We start from the raw sequence: 21,993 nt of genomic DNA, 5'->3' as shown, positions 1-21,993 counted from the left end.
ACCTGAAAGCATGTGACTCGTCGTGAAAATAAACCAGAAGCTCTTGATTTGTGTGTGTGTGTGTGTGTGTGTGTGTGTGTGTGTGTGTGTGTGTGTGTGTGTTATATACATAAAATAAATAACTGGCACGCCATGGTTGGTGTATTTTTGTACTGTGAACACTAAATACTTGCTTTTGTTTCAGTTTAATGCGCGTGTGAACCAGGAACGGGAGAGATATCAGCCAACAAGATGGGAGTCCTTTTTCGCCATTATTAAATCGCTGATTATTAGGGCACTTATCATATATTTCATAACCTCATTTTTTCGAGCTCCTGCGCAGACACCAGATCCTAATGCTCCAGCGGGGGTTTCTACTAGCCGTAGACCGGCAGTTAATTTGTTTGAGAACGGAACTATTATGGTAAGTTTGCATACTGCAGAACTACCCAGAATAGCATCATTAGTCATAACTCAGTTGCATGATTTTAACTGCAAAGCAACTAACTCCTTTGTGCCAATGTATATTTTGCAAACAACCCATAATAAAACGCTGAGATCCAGTGGTACGTCAAGCCCATCCTCCCGTTCCATGAGAGTCAGTTGTGGGCATTAATAGAGACAGTGACTATTGATATCCCAAACATTTTATCAGCTGTTGCAACCAACCTATCACTGTATTGGCAAACCTTGATTGCTAGTTTGTTTCCTACCTTGAGGGCTCAACTCTCTCTCTCTCTCTCTCTCTCTCTCTCTCTCTCTCTCTCTCTCTCTCTCTCTGTGTGTGTGTGTGTGTGTGTGTGTGTGTGTGTGTGTGCGTGCGTGCGTGCTTGCTACATTCTTCCAGCACCTTGATTTCCACAGTGGAGAATTATTAGATAAGTAACTGGGAGAGTTCTTGAACACTTGAGCAATCGTTGTTCCTCTTTCCTTGCCTATAATCCTTTCTTCACAAAAGTTTTTTCTGTGAACATGCTGCCTTTTAAATAGGTCATCTAGAAGATATAAAATTGGACAGAATACCACTAAACAGATTTTCTTGATCTATTACATGTAAGCAAATCATTACATTCATTTGGTTTGTACTTTTTTGTGATACATTGTGAAAATCCATGGGAGTAGGTTAACATGTTTAAGAAATGGTCCCAGTAGTGACAAGACCACATGGTTCAATCAATTGCAGTGTTTGGTTCACATCTGAATTGGCAATATGAGGTTGTTATTGTGGCTTGCTGGGCAGGTTGAAATCAGCAACATTGTTGTTAGAACAGATTGTGGACCTCAGATATTGAGTCATATGGAAGGCATGAGCTAGATGCTTTGGCATTACTGTGACAACCATAGTTATGTTTTCATATGACTTGCACCATTGGTTTCAAAACAAAATGTTCCCAATAAGTGGATCAAAACTGTATTGAAAGCTAGATGACACTAGTGTAGCAAACGTTGTATGTAATGCCCTGAAAGATGTTTTTGAGGTTGGGTAAATCTGTTTATTTAGAGTAAACATAACTGGGGGTAGCTCCAAAATTGTCAGACCATAAGAAAAGCTGTATATTAAAACTATATCTGTAAGGGCTAGATGCTAGCACACATCAGACTTAATGTGCGCTCTATCTTGGACTGCTGACAAACAACTGGTGTCGGAGTGCCTCCGCCCTCCCATCATTGCAGCAACAACAACAACAACCACCACCAACACACACACACACACACACACACACACACACACACACACACACACCAGTATCAGATTGCCTCCTCCCAAGCTGACCTGCTGTCCCCCACCACACACAAGGGTTGCTGGAGAGCTGCATGCCTTACACTGTATAACTAGCCTGGTCGTAGTTTTGGATGCAGAGCAAGTGTCTTCCTCAACTTGCAATGGACTTTTGATATGTCCGTACTTATATGGTGTTAGGGCGACAAACAAAGTTATGAGGGGTTGGTGTGATACGTGTGTTAAAACTGTTTCATGGTATAAAGTGGAAGTGGTGAAGTTCTGTACCTCATGGACCCCAATGCCTACATGTCCTGACATTACATGTCCTGACATATAGCATGGGAGGCACTCGACTAAGGATAGACACCTGTATATATTTCAATGTTTATGGGGGGAAGCAATCGGAAAAAGTAGTGGGCTCGCATAACTTTTTATATTGGAGGTAAGCAAGATCATAAATTGATAATTTTTAGGGAAGCCTGAATGGTTTGTGATGACACTATGCTGAATGATGTATCATCTTCAATCACAGTGTTATTTAAATGATTGTCAACCACACCTTTGGTAATGATAGTCTGAGCAGGAAGCAAGGTACAGAAGGGATGGAGAACATTGTGCCTCTCTGTGATCGGGTTTAGTCAACCAGACTGTGAGCGAGACTCAACATTCTGCTTGTTAGTTGTTCATTGTAATTCTGTTAGAGACAGCAAAGGACTTGGAAGAGCAGTTGAACAGAATGGATAGTGTCTTGAAAGGAGGATATAAGATGAACATCAACAAAAGCAAAACGAGGATAATGGAATGTAGTCGAATTAAATTGGGTGATGCTGAGGGTATTAGATTAGGAAATGAGACACTTAGAGTAGTAAAGGAGTTTTGCTATTTGGGGAGCAAAATAACTGATGAAGGTTGAAGTAGAGAGGATATAAAATGTAGACTGGCAATGGCAAGGAAAGCGTTTCTGCAGAAGAGAAATTTATTAACATCAAGTATTGATTTAAGTGTCAGGAAGTCGTTTCTGAAGGTATTTGTAGGGAGTGTAGCCATGTATGTAAGTGAAACATGGACGATAAATAGTATGGACAAGAAGAGAACAGAAGCTTTCGAAATGTGGTGCTACATAAGAATGCTGAAGATTAGATGGGTAGATCACATAACTAATGAGGAAGTATTGAATAGGATTGGGGAGAAGAGAAGTTTGTGGCTCAACTTGACCAGTTGATGTTCTGAGGCATCAAGGGATCACCAATTTGGTACTGGAGGGCAGCGTGGAGGGTAAAAATCATAGAGGGAGACCAAGAGATGAATACACTAAGCAGATTCAGAAGGATGTAGGCTGCAGTAGGTACTGGGAGATGAAGAAGCTTGCACAGGATAGAGTAGCATGGAGAGCTGTATCAAACCAGTCTCAGGACTGAAGACGACGACAACAACAACAACAACAACCAAGGATGTAGACTGCAGTAGGTACTGGGAGATGAAGAAGCTTGCACAGGATAGAGTAGCATGGAGAGCTGTATCAAACCAGTCTCAGGACTGAAGACGACGACGACAACAACAACAACAACAACCACCACCGGTCAGGAACAATATTTGTTTCTGGGAAGGTTTAATGTTCTTATGGTAGAACAGCAATTAATAGAGCCCTTCTGTTTATCAAACAGACCCCTGTCAACTGCATTTTAACTTTTAGTGACTTGTGAGCAGTCTCCACGCTATTAATAGATGTTACTCTTGCCACCTGGTAATATTAGCTGTTCGTGACTTTCTCACACCTTAGTCATAATGCCTGCTCAGTTGTTCTGTGCATTCCAAATCATGTGAATGTCCCAAGGAACATACTGACAGACTGTTTGGCTAGAGAAGTGATTAATTGCTCCTACATTTGCTTTGACAATCCCAGGTGTAAATAGAGGCCTCCGCTCACTCAGTGATGGATCATCTGCTGGTCTGCTGATCCTTCTAATAAATTGTGTATTATCAAGAAGGCTACTGCAGCATGGCGCTCTTCCTCCTGTTACTCATGGAAGGAATCCACCATCCTATGTCACCTCCACATTGACCATACAACATTAACCCATAGTTGTATTTTATGTAGTGAGCCACTCCCACATTGCAGTTGCAAGCCTTCTGGATAGCAGGTCTTATCATGATGAAATGCACTCTTCTTCTGGCTCTCCATGCTAAGCAAGTTCTGCTGTATTCTTTGCATCTAATATTAGTGGGCGATTCGACAATTGAATTGGTTCTGTTGTCTCCGTGAAAGTGGTTTTTATTCTTAGATATGTTTTAAACTACCTTTGGGGCAGTGACACGTGTGGTTCGGGTTTGATGTCCCTCAACCCTATCTCCTTTAGCAGCTCCCTTTGTCGTACATATTTTATTCTGTTTTAATTGCTTTTAGATGTGACTTCCCTCTGTTGAATAGTGGGTGCTGGTCCCCCTCTTTAATATTGCGACTATAATGAATCTGGGGTGGGAGGTCTGCAGGAGAGGCAGCTTCAGTCACATGCAGAGCTCTGGGGAACACAAATGTGCTGCATTGTCTCTGTTGAAAGTCCAATTGAAGTCCATTACATTTTTAATCTTCTGACTTTTCCTGTTGTGTATCTCTGTAACTATCTTCATCCTTAACCATTTGAAGATCAGCCACTTGGAAGAATGTCAGACCTAGAAAACTGGCTGTTTATGCCATTATTTAAAGCGTTACTGACACACATGTAATTGACATATCTTCAAGTGTAATACAAAACAAAAAAAAAAAGATTAATTATTTTTCATAGTTCTTTGATAGGTAAAAAATCAAAAATTGTGATTTTTACTTTGTTTCTTTGATGATGGATAAAAAATCTTTAAGTAATGAGACAGGAAGTTTAATCATCCTTCTCAAAAAAAAGTGAGAAGTTATTGACCAGTATCTTTCTCTTGAGCTTTCAAAATTTCTTGCTCACTCAAAAATATAATGTGTTTGTAGCAGAATTATGAAAAATTTGCAAAGCTTAACAAGTTCAAGCACAAATTTGTCAATGTAATCATATTGGTTCAGTCATTTACAACAGCTTTTACAGTCACTGATGTTTCTTTCAAAATAATCCTAGAAATTGGCAACGGAAGGCAGCACCTGTCAAGGGACAGGTTGTGACACATCCACACAGTGTTCTCATAAGGAATGAGACCAGTTTTTGAGCAATAGTTATTTCATGTGCCAAGAAGATTGCTGTCTAAGCTGTACTCAGGTGCAGTCTTTTGAACACAGCATTGAGCCCTGAACTATACTCAGGCTTCATCATCAAAGTGTAACCAGATTGGCGGGCAGTCGGATGCGTGTAGGGTTTCTCCCTCCACAGATGAGCCCCAGGCGGCCCTTCATCGGCGCTGACCTATGTACTGGCCCAATCCATACCATATACTCTTACTCCTTTGTAAATTATTTCTCAGCTCTGTCATCAGTGTTGTCTTCAGTACTTTGATATTGCCACTCCTATTTACCTTCGCCATCCAGTCACATTTCTGGTAAATGTCACTAGCTCCATACAAACAACCCCTTGACCAAGGTACTGATGACCTTGCTGTTTAGTCCATTAGCACCCAACCAGCCCACTAGTCACAGAAATGGTTTACGGTGGAAATAGAAAAGTGTGCTTTTGTCTCTTGATGTAGAAGTGAACATGTCACCAAATGGAAGTCCACTAGCACTGGTGGGTATCTTTTCCACCACCCTCAGCAGAATAATTCGGCATCACGTATGTCAGCCGAGAGCCTTACTGAGTCTGTGATTCAGACAACATTATGGTGGACCTGCAGAAGCTGTGGTGCATCTTTCAAAGTTAATGTTTGCAAGGGAGAACCCATCATTAAAAATCATATTCGCAAAGAACAGGATTGACAAATCAGTAAGTAGAACACCTTTGTATTGTTCTTCTCCTAAGTGCAGGGTGTCACTGACCGTGTTGCAGAAAATTTTTGCTAAGTTGTCATTAAACCAATCTATTGAGGCAACAACAAAGACTTGCTGGGGTCTTCCAAAGAACAAAGAAGGGGGGGGGGGGAGAGTCCTGGGAACACCTGTGATGACGGATCTGGTGGTGCCAGCCCAGCCAGTGGCGGATGCGCAAGTAGTATCAAAGCACCCCAGAAAAGGCCTGCAGCATGTATCAGGGTGCCCGAACCAGGAGGTGAGGCAGGAGAGAGAGACATCCACAAGGGGGGGTGGGTCTGGCCCACCATAGGGACATACTTCGAGGGTGGGATAGGTACTGAGGGAGGCAAAGGCAGTGGAGGTGCAACCCTTGCCTCGGCGCAAGGAGGCAGCTGATTACGGTGGTGCACCATCAGCCCCTCACTGGTGTGCTCCATACACAGGCGGCAGTGGTGTTCCACCAGTCCCTCGTTGGTGCCAACCATACAGAAGCAGCAGCCGCAGGCCATGGCCAGAATCCACTTTGGGCGATGGCCAAGCGCAGACCGTGGAGCGAGGAGCGAATTGCGACGAGGACTACACGGATGGTGGTGGGTTGGCATGAGCAAGTGCAGAAGCATACCTGACTGGCGACCGTAGAGCATCTCAGCTGGACTCGGTCCCTCGCCAGTATAAAAATTCAAGAAATGTGTCAAGGTGTCATCTGTGAAAGATTCCATTACGTACTTCTCCATTTGAACCTTGAACATAGAAGGTCTGAGACAATATGTAGGCTGTTACCCATCCTGACCAAGTAAGACAATCTTTCAGTACAAAAATAGTTTTGAGAGGACCGACGTGGAACAACAGCAGGTAACACACAGAAATTTAGAGAAAGCATCGACGACTATTGAGAAATAGTCCCAAAAAATCGACACGGATGCATTCCCATGAACTCTGCAGTGCGGACCACAGAGAGAGAGCACTGCCTGACAGCAGGCGACGACAAGCCACACAGGCCAAAACACTTGTCAGTGGGTCAATGACTTTATACGAGAGATCCTTCTGGTTGTCAGAGATGGAGGAGGTGAGGCTGTAGGGCACCTGATATCACAACCCTGGGCAACAGCCCATCTTTAACTAAGAGGACAACACCATCAAACACCAAAAGGCAGTGACGCAGGGGGCAAAATAGTTATGTAAGGCATCAGAAAGCCTACCTGGAGGCCTGTCTGGCCAACCATGTTGAAAGAGGTGAACAGCTTGATGCAAATCAGATTAGCAGCAGCAACAACAGCAACGATCTGAGAGCCTGTAATAGGAAACTCATACACTGTATGTTGCGCCTCAACATCTAATTGAAAACGAAGGAGCTCATCCTGATCATGCTGCATGGTAGGCCAAAATGTATTTCATAGTTATAGTGAGACAGAAACAAGACCCAAGGTTGGGGGTGATGTACTGATTTGTCGGGCAATGAAGCAGAAGGATTAAACAATGAAGCCAAGTGCATGTGGTCCGTAATGAGGCAGAAATTAGACTGGTGCAAGAATACATGAAACTTCCTGAAGGCATAGATGATAGCAAGCACTTCCTTTTCCACTTCAGAGTAGCACTGCCAAGCAGACTTGACCATTTTTGACATGTAAGCTATAGGACATTCCGAACCGTCCTCACAGCAATGTGGAAGAACAGCCTGCCTCAGAGGTCGTATTGAGAGGTGTCTGTAGCCAAGACAGAGGTGGCCAGGATGGAAGGAGCAGAATGTGGTTTACATTTTAAAAGCATGAACACACGCTCACAGGCCAGTGACCACTGAAAAATACTGTTGTTGTGAAGCAATTCGCCAAGAAGAGGATAGCCAAATGTGGCTGCATCCGGAATGAATTTTTGATAGTAGACAGTTTTCCCTATAAATGCTTTCTCTGACATTGGAAGGGTGAGGCAGAGCTGTGACAGTGGCAAGGTGATGACATAAAGGTTTTGCACTATTATGAGAAACCTCAAACCCTAGAAATACAATGGATGATTGAAAAAGACAAAGTTGCACGTTATCCCAAAAAAAAAAAAAACACATCGAAAAATCACTTTGTACAGGAGACACTGGGATTGGTACAACCTGAGGAGTCATTTTGAATCCTCATCCAGTGGAACCTGTAAATAGGCTTTAGATGAAACAGTTTTAAAGGAAAACTGGAGCCATGCAAGTTTGGCCAGTAACTGATCCTGACAGGGCAAAGGGTAGGTGTCAGTGATAGATTTGATAGATTGAGCGTTAATAGGAACTTTTGTCACCACAGACATGAAGCTGACCATTCATTTTTATAACAGTCACGAGGGCAGTAGACCACTCACTTGCTGTAGTAGGCTGTATGACCCCCAATGATGTCAGCCTGAATTCTGATTTCACGTGATCAGTTGAGGCCATTGGAATAGGGCAGATACAGGAAAAGTGCGGCTGCCATAGGTTTCAGGGTAATGTAGGCTGTAAAATTAAGTTGCACAACCTAATCCATGTGAAAAAAGAGAGAAACTCAATCACCAAGAATCTAACTGCTGGAAAGGGATCTGGTTGGAAACGAGGTGAGCTACCAGGAAAGTCAAGGAACAAACCGTAGATTTATACAGTGGGAGCTGTAAATTGCCCCAAAATTGGTATACGCTGCTTTTTGTAACTCACAAAACGTCAAGTAACCAGAGACAATGCTAGAGATCATGAGTCCACATGTGTTTGAGAGTTCAACAGTGTCACAGCTACACCCATGTCCACTTATAGTCTGAGCACTTTATCCCTCCCTTGCACTTCAGTAATCAGTTATTGTTATTCTTAAGCTGTCCCCCCCCCCCCCCCCCCCCCCAATCTGAGAACTGACGCCCAATGATCAGGAGCAGGATCTACTGCAGCACTGAAGTGATATCACACAACATCACACAAAGGCTCAATTTGATCACCAGCAATATGAGATATCATGAAAGATTGAACAATATTTAACGCTTAAGCCAAAGACTTTCTTCATAAACTGTAGCCCAAGTTGATGCACCTTGTCAGGAGACAACTGAAGTATGGTGTCACGGATTATAGAATCAGCAGAATTAGCATAGGAATCATGCGCATCAGTAGCAAACTGACATTTGCAACTGAGGCCATGGAGTTCGGCCGCCCAGGCCCAGTAGGACTGGTGGAACTGTTCATGACAGTGGTAGAACTCTACAGGCATTGCAATGACATGAGTTCTTTACGGTGATAATTTGACAAAAACCAACACATTTCTTCGAATGAAAGTGATGCAGGTTCCTGGAGTGGGCCTAACTGGCAAAACAGCTGGTAGACACAAGGAGAAATCCAAGAAAGGAGCAAAGCCTTCCACATATTGCGTCAGTGACACGAAAGGTGTGGAGGTGATGTTGATGCCACTTCTCATAAGTCTTCCAGTCTTCGTACAAGTTGTTGTAAGGGGGAACAGTGGTGGGTACACAGTGGGATAGTTTGTGTAGTCCTTGTGGCAGACAAGTTAGTGATAGCAACTGTATGAGCCTGCTGTGCTTGAGGAGAGTTTTGAGTACTGCCTCTAAGGACAGAGGAACCAAAGGAACAACCAATAAACTGAACACATGGAAGTGAATACCACACTTGTCGCCAATTGTGTAATAATGCTAGACATGACCAATAGTGCGGCCACTATGAACAGAAGTTTATTGATCTATATTGAAGTAAATGACAAATGTAGAAACAGTACAGTAAGCAGTAGAACACAATCTGAGGAGGACTACCAGATGTGCTGTCTTTGTATGGAGGAGGGCTCTGTAGGTGGTCTGGCGAATGTCATGCTGGTGTGCACTGATCTTGTGACCCACCACATGCGGCTTCTGGTGACCAGTCCGTGTAGCTGCCATAAGCGGACTATTTTAAGTGTAGCATGCTGACAGCCCAGTGCTACAGCACGTATCCAAGTGTTGCATACGGGGTCACAGCAAATACCAGAACGTGAAAGCATCTCCCGCTTGATATATCAGCGTTAGCCATTAAATTTCAGTATTAAATTACAATCTGAAAACAAAATCAGCCCCTTCCCCTCCACTACCAACATCCAATCACATTTTTTATTTATGCGCTTTTCAAAGAATTGTTGGGGGAGGAGTGAAGACAGTTCTTTCAGTGTTAGGTCGGTGTTACACGATCAGATTTCTTTAACATAGTTGCTTTGTCACATATTGGACATAATGTAATAGGGAACTTTTGTCAAATACTGTCTTTTGTCAAATTTACTTTATCAGACCTAGCACCTCCTCTTAGATTTGATTAAAAAAGTGATGGTCTTTTGTTTACTGTAATCACCTGGCATGTACATAAACACACTGTGTATTGTGTACATGGATTGGAGAAGCACATTCAAAATGCAAAGGATGCCATATTTCAAAGCTGTAAATATATAAAGGTGTTTTGTAATCTGGTATGAAATAAATGTTTTTCTTTTTTTAGGCAGGAAGTTGTAGAGCAAATTAGAATAGTATGCACTGGTAGATTTGTAGAAGTCAAAACAAGTAAATTTGTAAGACAAGTTAATTGTCAGCACTTATATTTGTTTCTTCATTGAAAAGTGAATTGAAGAACTGAAAATTAGCACAATATGACACATTAATGATACAGAAGTGGTAGCTGAAATTGAACAGGAATTGAGTTTCATGCTAAATGTAGTGGAACATATGCTAGCTGTGAGTTAAGATGTACACATAATGAAGAAAGTGTCAGACATGCTAGAGGACTAAATGTTGCAGCCAAGAAAGAGAATCTTGATAAGATACATGCAAGACAAAGAAGCAAGGAAAAGGCCAAAAAGTCTTTTACCAGAATAAATAGCAGCTAATGGCAAAGAATATAAAAATTGTGCCTAGTTTCGAAAGAAATGAGCCTGAAATCAATAAAGAAATCCGTGTAAAGCCTAAGAAAGTCCTTGATAAGCATGTACATCTATTCACATCTATTCATCAGTTCCTTTTGAATGTTAAACACATCAGATTACTATTAATTTCTCATGTGAAAGGATTTGTGATGATTTGGTTACAACTTGGCTTCTGTGAACTGTATACATCACATTGCACTCAGGGATATTAGTTTAATGACATTTCAAACTGTGTTGAAAAAATCACTCTCTCATTTAGTGACTGGGAACTATGAAGCTAGCAGCATTAAAAAGTAATTTGTTTCCCCGCTTCTTCCATTCATTTTTGCTATCCCAACAGAGATCCTGTTTTCTCAGTACAATGTTTTTCTGTCATTAATGATTCCGTGTTATCTCTGCCAGACGTTTTCTTTGACATTACCATGGCCTTTAACGTGATTTTTATACAGATTTCTGCAAAAAGTGCATCATATTCCTGCTCAAAGTCATTGTCGAAACAAAGCAGAAAACATGGAATATATTCAAAGTTATTTATCATGTCATGTAGTGTTAGTACAGCAAGCAAGATTTTCATGTCAGCGTGTTGGGTCATGTTGTTGTTGTTGTTGTTGTTGTGGTCTTCAGTCCTAAGACTGGTTTGATGCAGCTCTCCATGCTACTCTATCCTGTGCAAGCTTTTTCATCTCCCCGTACCTACTGCAACCTACATCCTTCTGAATCTGCTTAGTGTATTCATCTCTTGGTCTCCCTCTACGATTTTTACCCTCCACGCTGCCCTCCAATACTAAATTGGTGATCCCTTGATGCCTCAGAACATGTCCTACCAACCGATCCCTTCTTCTGGTCAAGTTGAGCCACAAACTTCTCTTCTCCCCAATCCTATTCAATACTTCCTCATTAGTTATGTGATCTACCCATCTAATCTTCAGCATTCTTCTGTAGCACCACATTTCGAAAGCTTCTATTCTCTTCTTGTCCAAACTATTTATCATCCATGTTTCACTTCCATACATGGCTACACTCCATACGAATACTTTCAGAAATGACTTCCTGACACTTAAATCAATACTGGATGTTAACAAATTTCTCTTCTTCAGAAACGCTTTCCTTGCCATTGCCAGCCTACATTTTATATCCTCTCTACTTCGACCATCATCAGTTACTTTGCTCCCCAAATAGCAAAACTCCTTTACTACTTTAAGTGCCTCATTTCCTAATCTAATTCCCTCAGCATCACCCGTCTTAATTAGACTACATTCCATTATCCTTGTTTTGCTTTTGTTGATGTTCATCTTATATCCTCCTTTCAAGACACTGTCCATTCCATTCAACTGCTCTTCCAAGTCCTTTGCTGTCTCTGACAGAATTACAATGTCATCGGCGAACCTCAAAGTTTTTACTTCTTCTCCATGAATTTTAATACCTACTCCGAATTTTTCTTTTGTTTCCTTTACTGCTTGCTCAATGTACAGATTGAACAACATCGGGGAGAGGCTACAACCCTGTCTCACTCCCTTCCCAACCACTGCTTCTCTTTCATGTCCCTCGACTCTTATAACTGCCATCTGGTTTCTGTACAAATTGTAAATAGCCTTTCGCTCCCTGTATTTTACCCCTGCCACCTTTAGAATTTGAAAGAGAGTATTCCAGTCAACATTGTCAAAAGCTTTCTCTAAGTCTACAAATGCTAGAAACGTAGGTTTGCCTTTCCTTAATCTTTCTTCTAAGATAAGTCGTAAGGTCAGTATTGCCTCACGTGTTCCAGTGTTTCTACGGAATCCAAACTGATCTTCCCCGAGGTTGGCTTCTACTAGTTTTTCCATTCGTCTGTAAAGAATTCGTGTTAGTATTTTGCAGCTGTGACTTATTAAGCTGATAGTTCGGTAATTTTCACATCTGTCAACACCTGCTTTCTTTGGGATTGGAATTATTATATTCTTCTTGAAGTCTGAGGGTATTTCGCCTGTTTCATACATCTTGCTCACCAGATGGTAGAGTTTTGTCAGGACTGGCTCTCCCACGGCCGTCAGTAGTTCCAATGGAATATTGTCTACTCCGGGGGCCTTGTTTCGACTCAGGTCTTTCAGTGCTCTGTCAAACTCATCACGCAGTATCGTATCTCCCATTTCATCTTCATCTACATCCTCTTCCATTTCCATAATATTGTCCTCAAGTACATCGCCCTTGTATAGACCCTCTATATACTCCTTCCACCTTTCTGCTTTCCCTTCTTTGCTTAGAACTGGGTTTCCATCTGAGCTCTTGATATTCATACAAGTCGTTCTCTTATCTCCAAAGGTCTCTTTAATTTTCCTGTAGGCGGTATCTATCTTACCCCTAGTGAGATAGGCCTCTACATCCTTACATTTGTCCTCTAGCCATCCCTGCTTAGCCATTTTGCACTTCCTGTCGATCTCATTTTTGAGACGTTTGTATTCCTTTTTGCCTGTTTCACTTACTGCATTTTTATATTTTCTCCTTTCATCAATTAAATTCAATATTTCTTCTGTTACCCAAGGATTTCTACTAGCCCTCGTCTTTTTACCTACTTGATCCTCTGCTGCCTTCACTACTTCATCCCTCAAAGCTACCCATTCTTCTTCTACTGTATTTATTTCCCCCATTCCCGTCAATTGCTCCCTTATGCTCTCCCTGAATCTCTGTACAACCTCTGGTTCTTTTAGTTTATCCAGGTCCCATCTCCTTAAATTCCCACCTTTTTGCAGTTTCTTCAGTTTTAATCTACAGGTCATAACCTATAGATTGTGGTCAGAGTCCACATCTGCCCCTGGAAATGTCTTACAATTTAAAACCTGGTTCCTAAATCTCTGTCTTACCATTATATAATCTATCTGATACCTTTTAGTATCTCCAGGGTTCTTCCAGGTATACAACCTTCTTTCATGATTCTTAAACCAAGTGTTAGTTATGATTATGTTGTGCTCTGTGCAAAATTCTACCAGGCGGCTTCCTCTTTCATTTCTGTCCCCCAATCCATATTCACCTACTATGTTTCCTTCTCTCCCTTTTCCTACACTCGAATTCCAGTCACCCATGACTATTAAATTTTCGTCTCCCTTCACAATCTGAATAATTTCTTTTATTTCATCATACATTTCTTCAATTTCTTCGTCATCTGCAGAGCTAGTTGGCATATAAACTTGTACTACTGTAGTAGGTGTGGGCTTCGTATCTATCTTGGCCACAATAATGCGTTCACTATGCTGTTTGTAGTAGCTTACCCGCATTCCTATTTTCCTATTCATTATTAAACCTACTCCTGCATTACCCCTATTTGATTTTGTGTTTATAACCCTGTAGTCACCTGACCAGAAGTCTTGTTCCTCCTGCCACCGAACTTCACTAATTCCCACTATATCTAACTTCAACCTATCCATTTCCCTTTTTAAATTTTCTAACCTACCTGCCCGATTAAGGGATCTGACATTCCACACTCCGATCCGTAGAACGCCAGTTTTCTTTCTCCTGATAACGACATCCTCTTGAGTAGTCCCCGCCCGGAGATCCGAATGGGGGACTATTTTACCTCCGGAATATTTTACCCAAGAGGACGCCATCATCATGTAATCATACAGTAAAGCTGCATGCCCTCGGGAAAAATTACGGCTGTAGTTTCCCCTTGCTTTCAGCCGTTCGCAGTACCAGCACAGCAAGGCCGTTTTGGTTATTGTTACAAGGCCAGATCAGTCAATCATCCAGACTGTTGCCCTTGCAACTACTGAAAAGGCTGCTGCCCCTCTTCAGGAACCACACGTTTGTCTGGCCTCTCAACAGATACCCCTCCGTTGTGGTTGCACCTACGGTACGGCTATCTGTATCGCTGAGGCACGCAAGCCTCCCCACCAACGGCAAGGTCCATGGTTCATGGGGGGGGGGGGTCATGACCGCCAGTAATATACTTTGCAGTGTTTGGAAGGGTGGGAAAATATACTAAATCACAACCTTAATGACAATCATGATCTGATGATAGTGATTCTGGTAATAGCCTTTCTTCTGTTTGCATTGTATTGCAAACACTTTAATTTAATTTCACTGTCGTTTATTTGTAATAAGCAACTCTTTTTGAAGTTTGCTGTGTCTATAATGAGCTTCGGAAAATCATTGTTAGTTCTGTGTGAAATATGTTAATCCATACTAGGTGTGTAGTCTCAGATTGGTACAACTTGCTGTCAAGACAGTAAAACATTCCTCTCAAGATGCTCCATAACACGACGACACCACCCTCTTTCTCACCCAGAGTGTCACTGAGCTGAGGGGTGATCTTGTTGGCAACAAGCTGTAGGTTTTGTGCCTTTTGTTCTCTGTTTAACCAATATTGTGTTTAAAGTTTTATTTGTAATACTTTTATAATGATTATCATTAATAAGTCTCACATCAGAACACAAGTATCTTTTTAATGTGGTTTCATGAAAGACTTTTGCATATGAGTTTTATTTACACCATTAGACATGGATCAGGACGAAGAGGAGAAACCCCATGCTTGTTTCTGTGTCAGCCTTTTGCCACTGCCTTTGTGATGGATGCTTTGTATGATGTGGAAAGACAAATAGAGCTAATTGCTGTTAGAAAGAAATAAAAACAATAAATAATTTCAGATTTTCAAATGGGTAAAATTTAAATTGTATTAATTTCATATTTTGTACAATGTAAAGAGAATGACAGTAAGAGCAATTTATTCACTTTTTATTACACGTATTTATATCTCGCGGCTGGCAGCATGACGAAATGTGCTGTCAACTCATAACTCCCTTTCCCGCTGTTATCAAAGCTCTCGGCCAAGCTGCCATCACTGTACTTGAGTAATAGTGAAACTTGGATGGCAATATATTCCAGGATGTGGGCTATATGCAACAACAAAAAATACACAAATAAAAGATGGCAATCACAATTCAGTCCAATTCATGAACTTTTCCTCATCCCGCAATCTAGGGATGTCTTTTGGTACTCTCTCTCCAATGGGTCTTTCCGCTGTAATTTATTCTTGTGATTAAAATGACTCTTGGTTTAATGTGATTTATTTCATGTGTTAGAAATTCAACTGTGGATTAATTTTCTTTCTAATTTCATCAAAATGTCACTACTTTGTTCTAAAGCTGATTAAAAGCTGGTGACGTTTTCCCCTGGTATTCTAATACATGAAGAGAGACCAAATTTATCAATTACAAATCACTTGGTATGTCATTAGTGTCTCATAATCAAATAAAATATTGACTTGGGTGCAGACTCAAATAATGAGTTTTGAAGGACAAAATTGTTGCCCCTGAATGTTATTTTTATGTAAAAAGCAGCATAAATGTATGGATATGGCATTACAAACCTATTCAAATACAACAAAAGTTTGTATGTTGATAAAATTTAATGGTATTTCCTCTTGTGCTTCACAAAATTGTCAATTTTTAAGCAAGATGGTTGTTAGAGGCTATTTCAGTATCTCGACTATACCTTGCACTAGGGCCACATGCCAAATGTCATGTGATTGTTTGAGCAAGGTTGATACTATATGATGTGCTTCGGCATATAGGGAAGTTGTGAATTCTGTTCGAATGAAAGTCTTCAAAATAATTTGTATGCAACCTCAATAGCCAGAGCCTTATTTGCAAATGTAAGACAATCTCTGTATTAATCTATTAAACAGCCTAGAAACATTGACCTCAGTAGAAATAGTTTAGTCTGCGAATATAAGATGACCCTGTATTTTTCAAATGACGAATTTGTGAAAAAACCTCGTCTTATCAGGTAAATACAGTATATATCATCTGAACACTGCCGTGGCCCAGGAGTAATTAAATTACCCTGATGAAGGCTAGTTGCAATAATGGACAAAGCATTGGTTTTATAAAAAACAAGATGACAATCACGAACCTGGAAAAGTTTTTAAAGAATTTTCATTTTGTTTCAAACTGTTCATATGCAGAACTTGATCATGCTCTTTTCTTACTTAACTCTTTCCATTTTTCAGGACCTTTATGTCTATGTCTCAGAGCAAGAAACATTCAAAGAGTTTGATGAACCAGATGCACTGATTTGGAAGAAGGAGGGCTTAGTATATGGAGATTGGTATTCAGGTCCCAATGGAGATGGTACATACGTTCACAATACTGAGCTTATTGCATCAGAGGTAATGAAATATCTTGGGCAATTTTCTTGTAGCTGTGTAGTAATAAATTTGGTGATTTCTTCTCCTGATCTAGGCTGTTTACTGCCCACTGTTGAACATCTTGTTTTGTATTTTACATAAACAGTTGCAGAAGTGAAGCAGGTCTGATCAGTGTCACCTGGTTTTTTTTTTTTTTTTTTTTTTTTTTTTTTGTTTTTTTATTATACGTGAACAAATAGAAATTGCTGGATGAAGCAAGAACAAATTTGTGAAAGTAAGAGTTAAGATACACAGTCAGAAAATAGAAATAATTTGCTGATGTCAGAATCGCTGATATGTGTGTAAACAACTGCATCAACTTATAAAACTTTCACCTATCAACAAAATAATATTTACCGAAAGAAGATACCAGATCATGTAAATTAATGTACCCATGTATGTTGAGAGGGTAGATAATGTTTGTGGGTGTACGCTGAACAGGTTGTTTTAATAGACAGTGTGCTATTTCTTGTGGCACATTGTAAGTGGCCTTTTTGCTACTAGAGCAGTAGCTGTGCTCGAAGAGCACTGTTACTAGTTAAGCATTTTTTATTTGTGTACTTTATCATAGTTTTTATTGATCAGAAAATAATTGGTTTTGTTACTGTGATCTGGAAAAATAGTCATAGAATTCATACTACAGGTGTGATCTCTCAGGTTTTCTTGGCATGATTGACTAATAATGTGCTTCTGGGTTGTTTGCTCAGTTGTTTCCATTATATGCTATGCAGAACACCTGGAAGCACACGGTCATACTACAAATGTAAAGAGCACTTACTAAAGGTGTAATTGATCTGTTGATTGAAAGATAAAAAAATACTAAACAGATGTTGGTTTAATATATTTTGTATTTACTAAAAAAAAGTCTCAGAATCTCAAGTATCCATGCTTCTGTGTGTAGCACTATTTTTCTAATTAGATATTTTCATTTTCATTCAAAACATGAACCATGTTTATACCTTACAATAAATGCTATGTTTTCTCTTCTTTTTTAAAGAATGTAAGGAATAATGGATCCTTGTATCTTCACGTATTTCTTACAAGACATGGAAAGCCACCAAACCCAGATTCTAACAAGGCTAGAGCTCAAGTTGCATATAATAGAAAAATGTTGAACAAGTTCAAGAAGTTGCGCTATACGAAGACTCACAATTTATTAACGGGAGAGACAGCAGCCACACCAGAAGAAGTAAAGGTAAGGGAGTCGAAATCTAACCTTTAGAAAAGCATAGTTGGTACTCACCACACAGAGGTGGTGGTGAGCTGCAGATAGGTACAGTGAAAAGACTGCTAAAACATTTAAGCTTTCAGACAAAGAAGTCATCCTTTCGAAACCGTGGGCGCGTGCGCGCGCACACACACACACACACACACACACACACACACACACACACACACACACACACACACACATGGCTACTGTTATTGACAACATTATCAGTTGAAGATAGACTTATTTTTGCTCTTTCATTCACTGTTTTTATAATTTCAAACTGACCTGTTTCAGACAGTGTTGCCCATCTTCAGATCATTTCTCTTAACTCTTTTACTACGAGAAATGATATGAAAATGGATGTCATCACATGAAACCAGTAAGTCTGAAGTAATGAACAACAGATGGAAAATAATCTATTTTCATTCATTCATAGACATAAATTTATGTAGTGAAATACACAAATGAGTGGCTCGGGGGCACACAATGGTAAGCACCAAAATCAGTTTCAAGAATTTACCTACAAATTTGAATAAGTTTTTTTCAAACATTGCTTTTATTCTGTAGTGCGTTTAACATATGTCTTCTTCTACGCAGACATAAATAAAACTGAGAACAGACTAAAACAAATGAAATATACAAAAAGTATTTCATTATGTTCGTATAGATGTGATTTTGTTTTACCAACCACACATCATTAAAAATACATGGTGATAGAAAATTACTTATGAAAACTTACAGCAACTATTCAACACTTTACTCAAACTGCATTGTCATTCATCTCTCTCATCACTGAAGTGTTCTCTGTCTGAAATAGTTAGATTTAGTGACAGGAAAAATCCACGCTGGACTGGAGGTATGTAATTTAAGAGCAACAGGATGTCAAACTTCTTCTTTTCAGTAAGTCTTGGCCCATTGTATTTAAGTTGAAGGATAGAAAGAGGGCATTGCCTTCCACGTTTTCTGAAACTTATTTCATGCCAGATGTCATGACAGAATGTCTCGCTTTATGGATAAAGATGACAGAAATTCTGAGGTCCCCTCCCACATTTCTTAGGTTGACATCTCAACCATCAGCTGTCTGCTTTCTTAAGACAAATGCTTATTTCTAGTGGCCTATTTGAAAGAAATGCTCTCTTTGCATATCGTACACAAAAATGGATTTGTCTTAGTGTACTTTGGATCATATCCAACCACTTATCTGGACTGTACACATCTTGTACTTGCTGGTGAACATAATTTTCAGTTGTTGCGAAATCTCTTTCAGAGGGCAACATTGTGTGCCCACTAACGGGGAAGTGATTTTCAATCACATGAAATCGTCCAGTTGAAATTAGATGCTTCCAAAACTGAACCATGTTCCAGTTCTTATTTTGGCCACAGCAGTTATCGGATATCACAATGAGTCTCTCCTTTTATGTTGTCTTCATCAAAGTCATGTAAAAGGCAGCTTAAAATTTCCTCTGATCCACGGGCAGTAGTAGTCTCATTCCACAAGGGGGAGTGCCCTGTGTTCTTGCCACAGTCAAAAACATTCAGGTTCTGTAACCAAATTTTCCTTTTGTAAAAAGCTGGCCCACATATTCACTAAGGAACTGGGAGAGAGTACTGCAAATTAAAAGTCACAGCATGCAGATTACTGTCTGCTTCTGTCATTTTGTCTGGATTCCAGTGTTAGCCAGCTCAGCCTCTGCGCGACGTTGATGTAATTCCAACTGACACTTGAGACTTGTTTTCAGCTGGGGGTCAACAGTACTCTCAATTTTAAGTTTTAGCGTGTCAAAAGTCTTACACCTATCATTCTTTGGTGGCTTTACTCCTATGTTATATTCTTCAGTGAAAATCTGCCTGTACTTTTCTGCAGGTACAGGATCTCTACTTGTAGAAGACATTCGTGTAGTGATCGTAACAGGAGGCGATTGTTGAGTCTGTGCCCAGGTACAATCTGCCACCATTGTTTGAGCATCTGTAGTGACACTAGCAGTATTTCGATATTTTGTCGATGTGTTCCCTGCCGTGGTTAAAACTTGTTTCAGAGTAAGCATGTGGACACATGGAATGCTTGCCATGTGTCTCCTGGGGTGACATGCTCAATCCAGATGAGATATTCTTCTGTATATTTTCCATGCTACCGTGATTATGATGCAGACCATGATTGGCAAGAAAAGCTTTCTTGCAAACTTTAATATCACTGCCGTCAACTTCTGCATGCTAGGAAATAGTAAAATTTCTCAGATATTCACCAGCTACTTTTTAACAATGTAGGGCAACATTACATTTCATTGCACCAACTAAAAATGCATTTTGAACGTTAAAATCACCTATTTCCCAAAATGTTTTGAATGTTTTCATCACATTTGAATCTCCTACTTTTTCAAAACACTTAAGAGGGCACTGACAATTAGGTCTCTCACTTTTTTTACTTACAGTTTCTCCTTACACGAAACATTCGTCGCCGAAATTACTCCTCTGCTGTTTAATTTTGCACTGAGAATCAAACTTAAGCCTTTTCCGATACGACCTCTTCGTCTCTTTGAGTGCCCCTTCATAACTTGTTTGTGCAGCAATACACTGTTCATTGTTTTGGGCAATACCATCTGATTTGCTATTAATATGTATAACAACAAAAATTGCTATTATTGTTACCATTAATATTATTAAATCTAATAATGTGCCTGAAAAATGTGTGTACACACATCACTTAACCAAAAGCAGTGATTCTAATATAACCTCAAAATTTATGTACTTCAGGAACATATGGTATGTACATGCACTTGCAATTATTTTCATGAAACATACTAAGTACAGTGTCATGTTCAATGTTACCATAATCTCAGTAGTAGTACACGGGTTGTTTTTACTAGCCGCCATTTTCTCTGTCACTTACCTTTATGTTTCCACAACAGACTGACACTAGAGCTTACCAGTAAGCTTTGCCTTGTCATCTGTTGAGTGAATTTAGAATTACAAATAAGTGTATTGCATTGTGCACCTCACAGGAGGGATCAGTAGCAGCCTGTCGCAAAATACACGGTGATGGCGCTTACCATTATGTTCCTGCGAGCTGCTCAAATGTATTGAGCAGGCTCACCTCAGTGCACACTTCTTGTCAAAGTTAGCTGCTCCAGGCAGATGATGGTCTTTGTTGGTGCGGCATGTTTTCACGATTATTACTGAGATAAACTGATACTGCAGTGTTCATTTTTTGCATGCCAGTGTAGAAATTGTCACAGAATCATTTAAGTAAAAAGTCTTTGCAATTTGCAAGTTTTTTTTATATGTAAATGCCAACCTTGGAATTTTCCTTTGTGAAACATTGCATGTGCTAGATTTGTGAGCTGATTTGAAATTATTGATTTGCTTATTTTACCGTTCACTATGCTTCTGCGCAATCTTCCATTGATTGTATGAGTAGTTGTTTGTATTGTGATACATGTGAAATTTTGAACATTTGCGAGTATCCTGATAAAATCGTACTGTAATTGTCAATTGTAAGGTTAAACTTACTTTTGCTCTTGAAATTGTTCTCTAATTTCCTCGTATAGTAAAGTGAGAAATACGTTATTTTGAGAATTTCCACATGCCTACAGAGCTATATTTTTGAGAATTTTTGTAGATGACAAGAGTTATGGATAACTTAATTTGTAGCAAATGAGCATTGGCAATTCCGTTATTGCCATAGAATAGACCATTCCAAATTTCAGTGAATACCAATGCAAGTAAACATACTTTTTTGAGAATTTTCCGAAGTTACCCATTGTCCTGGGCGTTCGTAGTATTACATCGGCATTTGTAAACTAGTTAATACAGCTGATATTGTAACTAACATAGTGTTACATCTAGTTTTTCCTCAAAGAGGAGCAGCCCTATATGTCATCTACAGTTATCGTAAATTAATTCTGTTTTTAAAGTTTGCTAACAACTTTAATTAATCTCAAAACATTTTAGGAAACCTGTAATTTTTACCACAGGTTTTTGTGTTGCCTTAATAGCAATCCCATTTTGTGTATTTGCTTCAGTTCTTGTAGGGAATTAGCAGCTTTTTAGCTCAACAGATTAAAAGATGATAAGTAGACTTAGTTATTTGTTCACTGCTTTGTAATACATTGCAGGAGCCATGAT

General features: G+C 39.9%; 1 protein-coding gene across 1 annotated transcript in view; it reads left to right on the top strand.

Annotated features, from left to right (window-relative positions):
* LOC124619260 (cleft lip and palate transmembrane protein 1 homolog) overlaps window positions 1–21,993 on the top strand; it is a 48,216-nt gene that overhangs the window by 237 nt on the left and 25,986 nt on the right. Inside the window, exons 2-4 of the mRNA XM_047145525.1 lie at window positions 185–403; window positions 16,482–16,640; window positions 17,656–17,853. Coding sequence (XP_047001481.1) covers window positions 185–403; window positions 16,482–16,640; window positions 17,656–17,853 — 576 coding nt within the window. The remainder of the gene's footprint in view (window positions 1–184; window positions 404–16,481; window positions 16,641–17,655; window positions 17,854–21,993) is intronic.

This window comes from Schistocerca americana, chromosome 6, assembly GCF_021461395.2.
Source record: "Schistocerca americana isolate TAMUIC-IGC-003095 chromosome 6, iqSchAmer2.1, whole genome shotgun sequence".
Taxonomy (NCBI): domain Eukaryota; kingdom Metazoa; phylum Arthropoda; class Insecta; order Orthoptera; family Acrididae; genus Schistocerca; species Schistocerca americana.
Note: the sequence above shows the minus strand (reverse complement) of the source record. Positions and strands in the feature narration are given on the sequence as shown.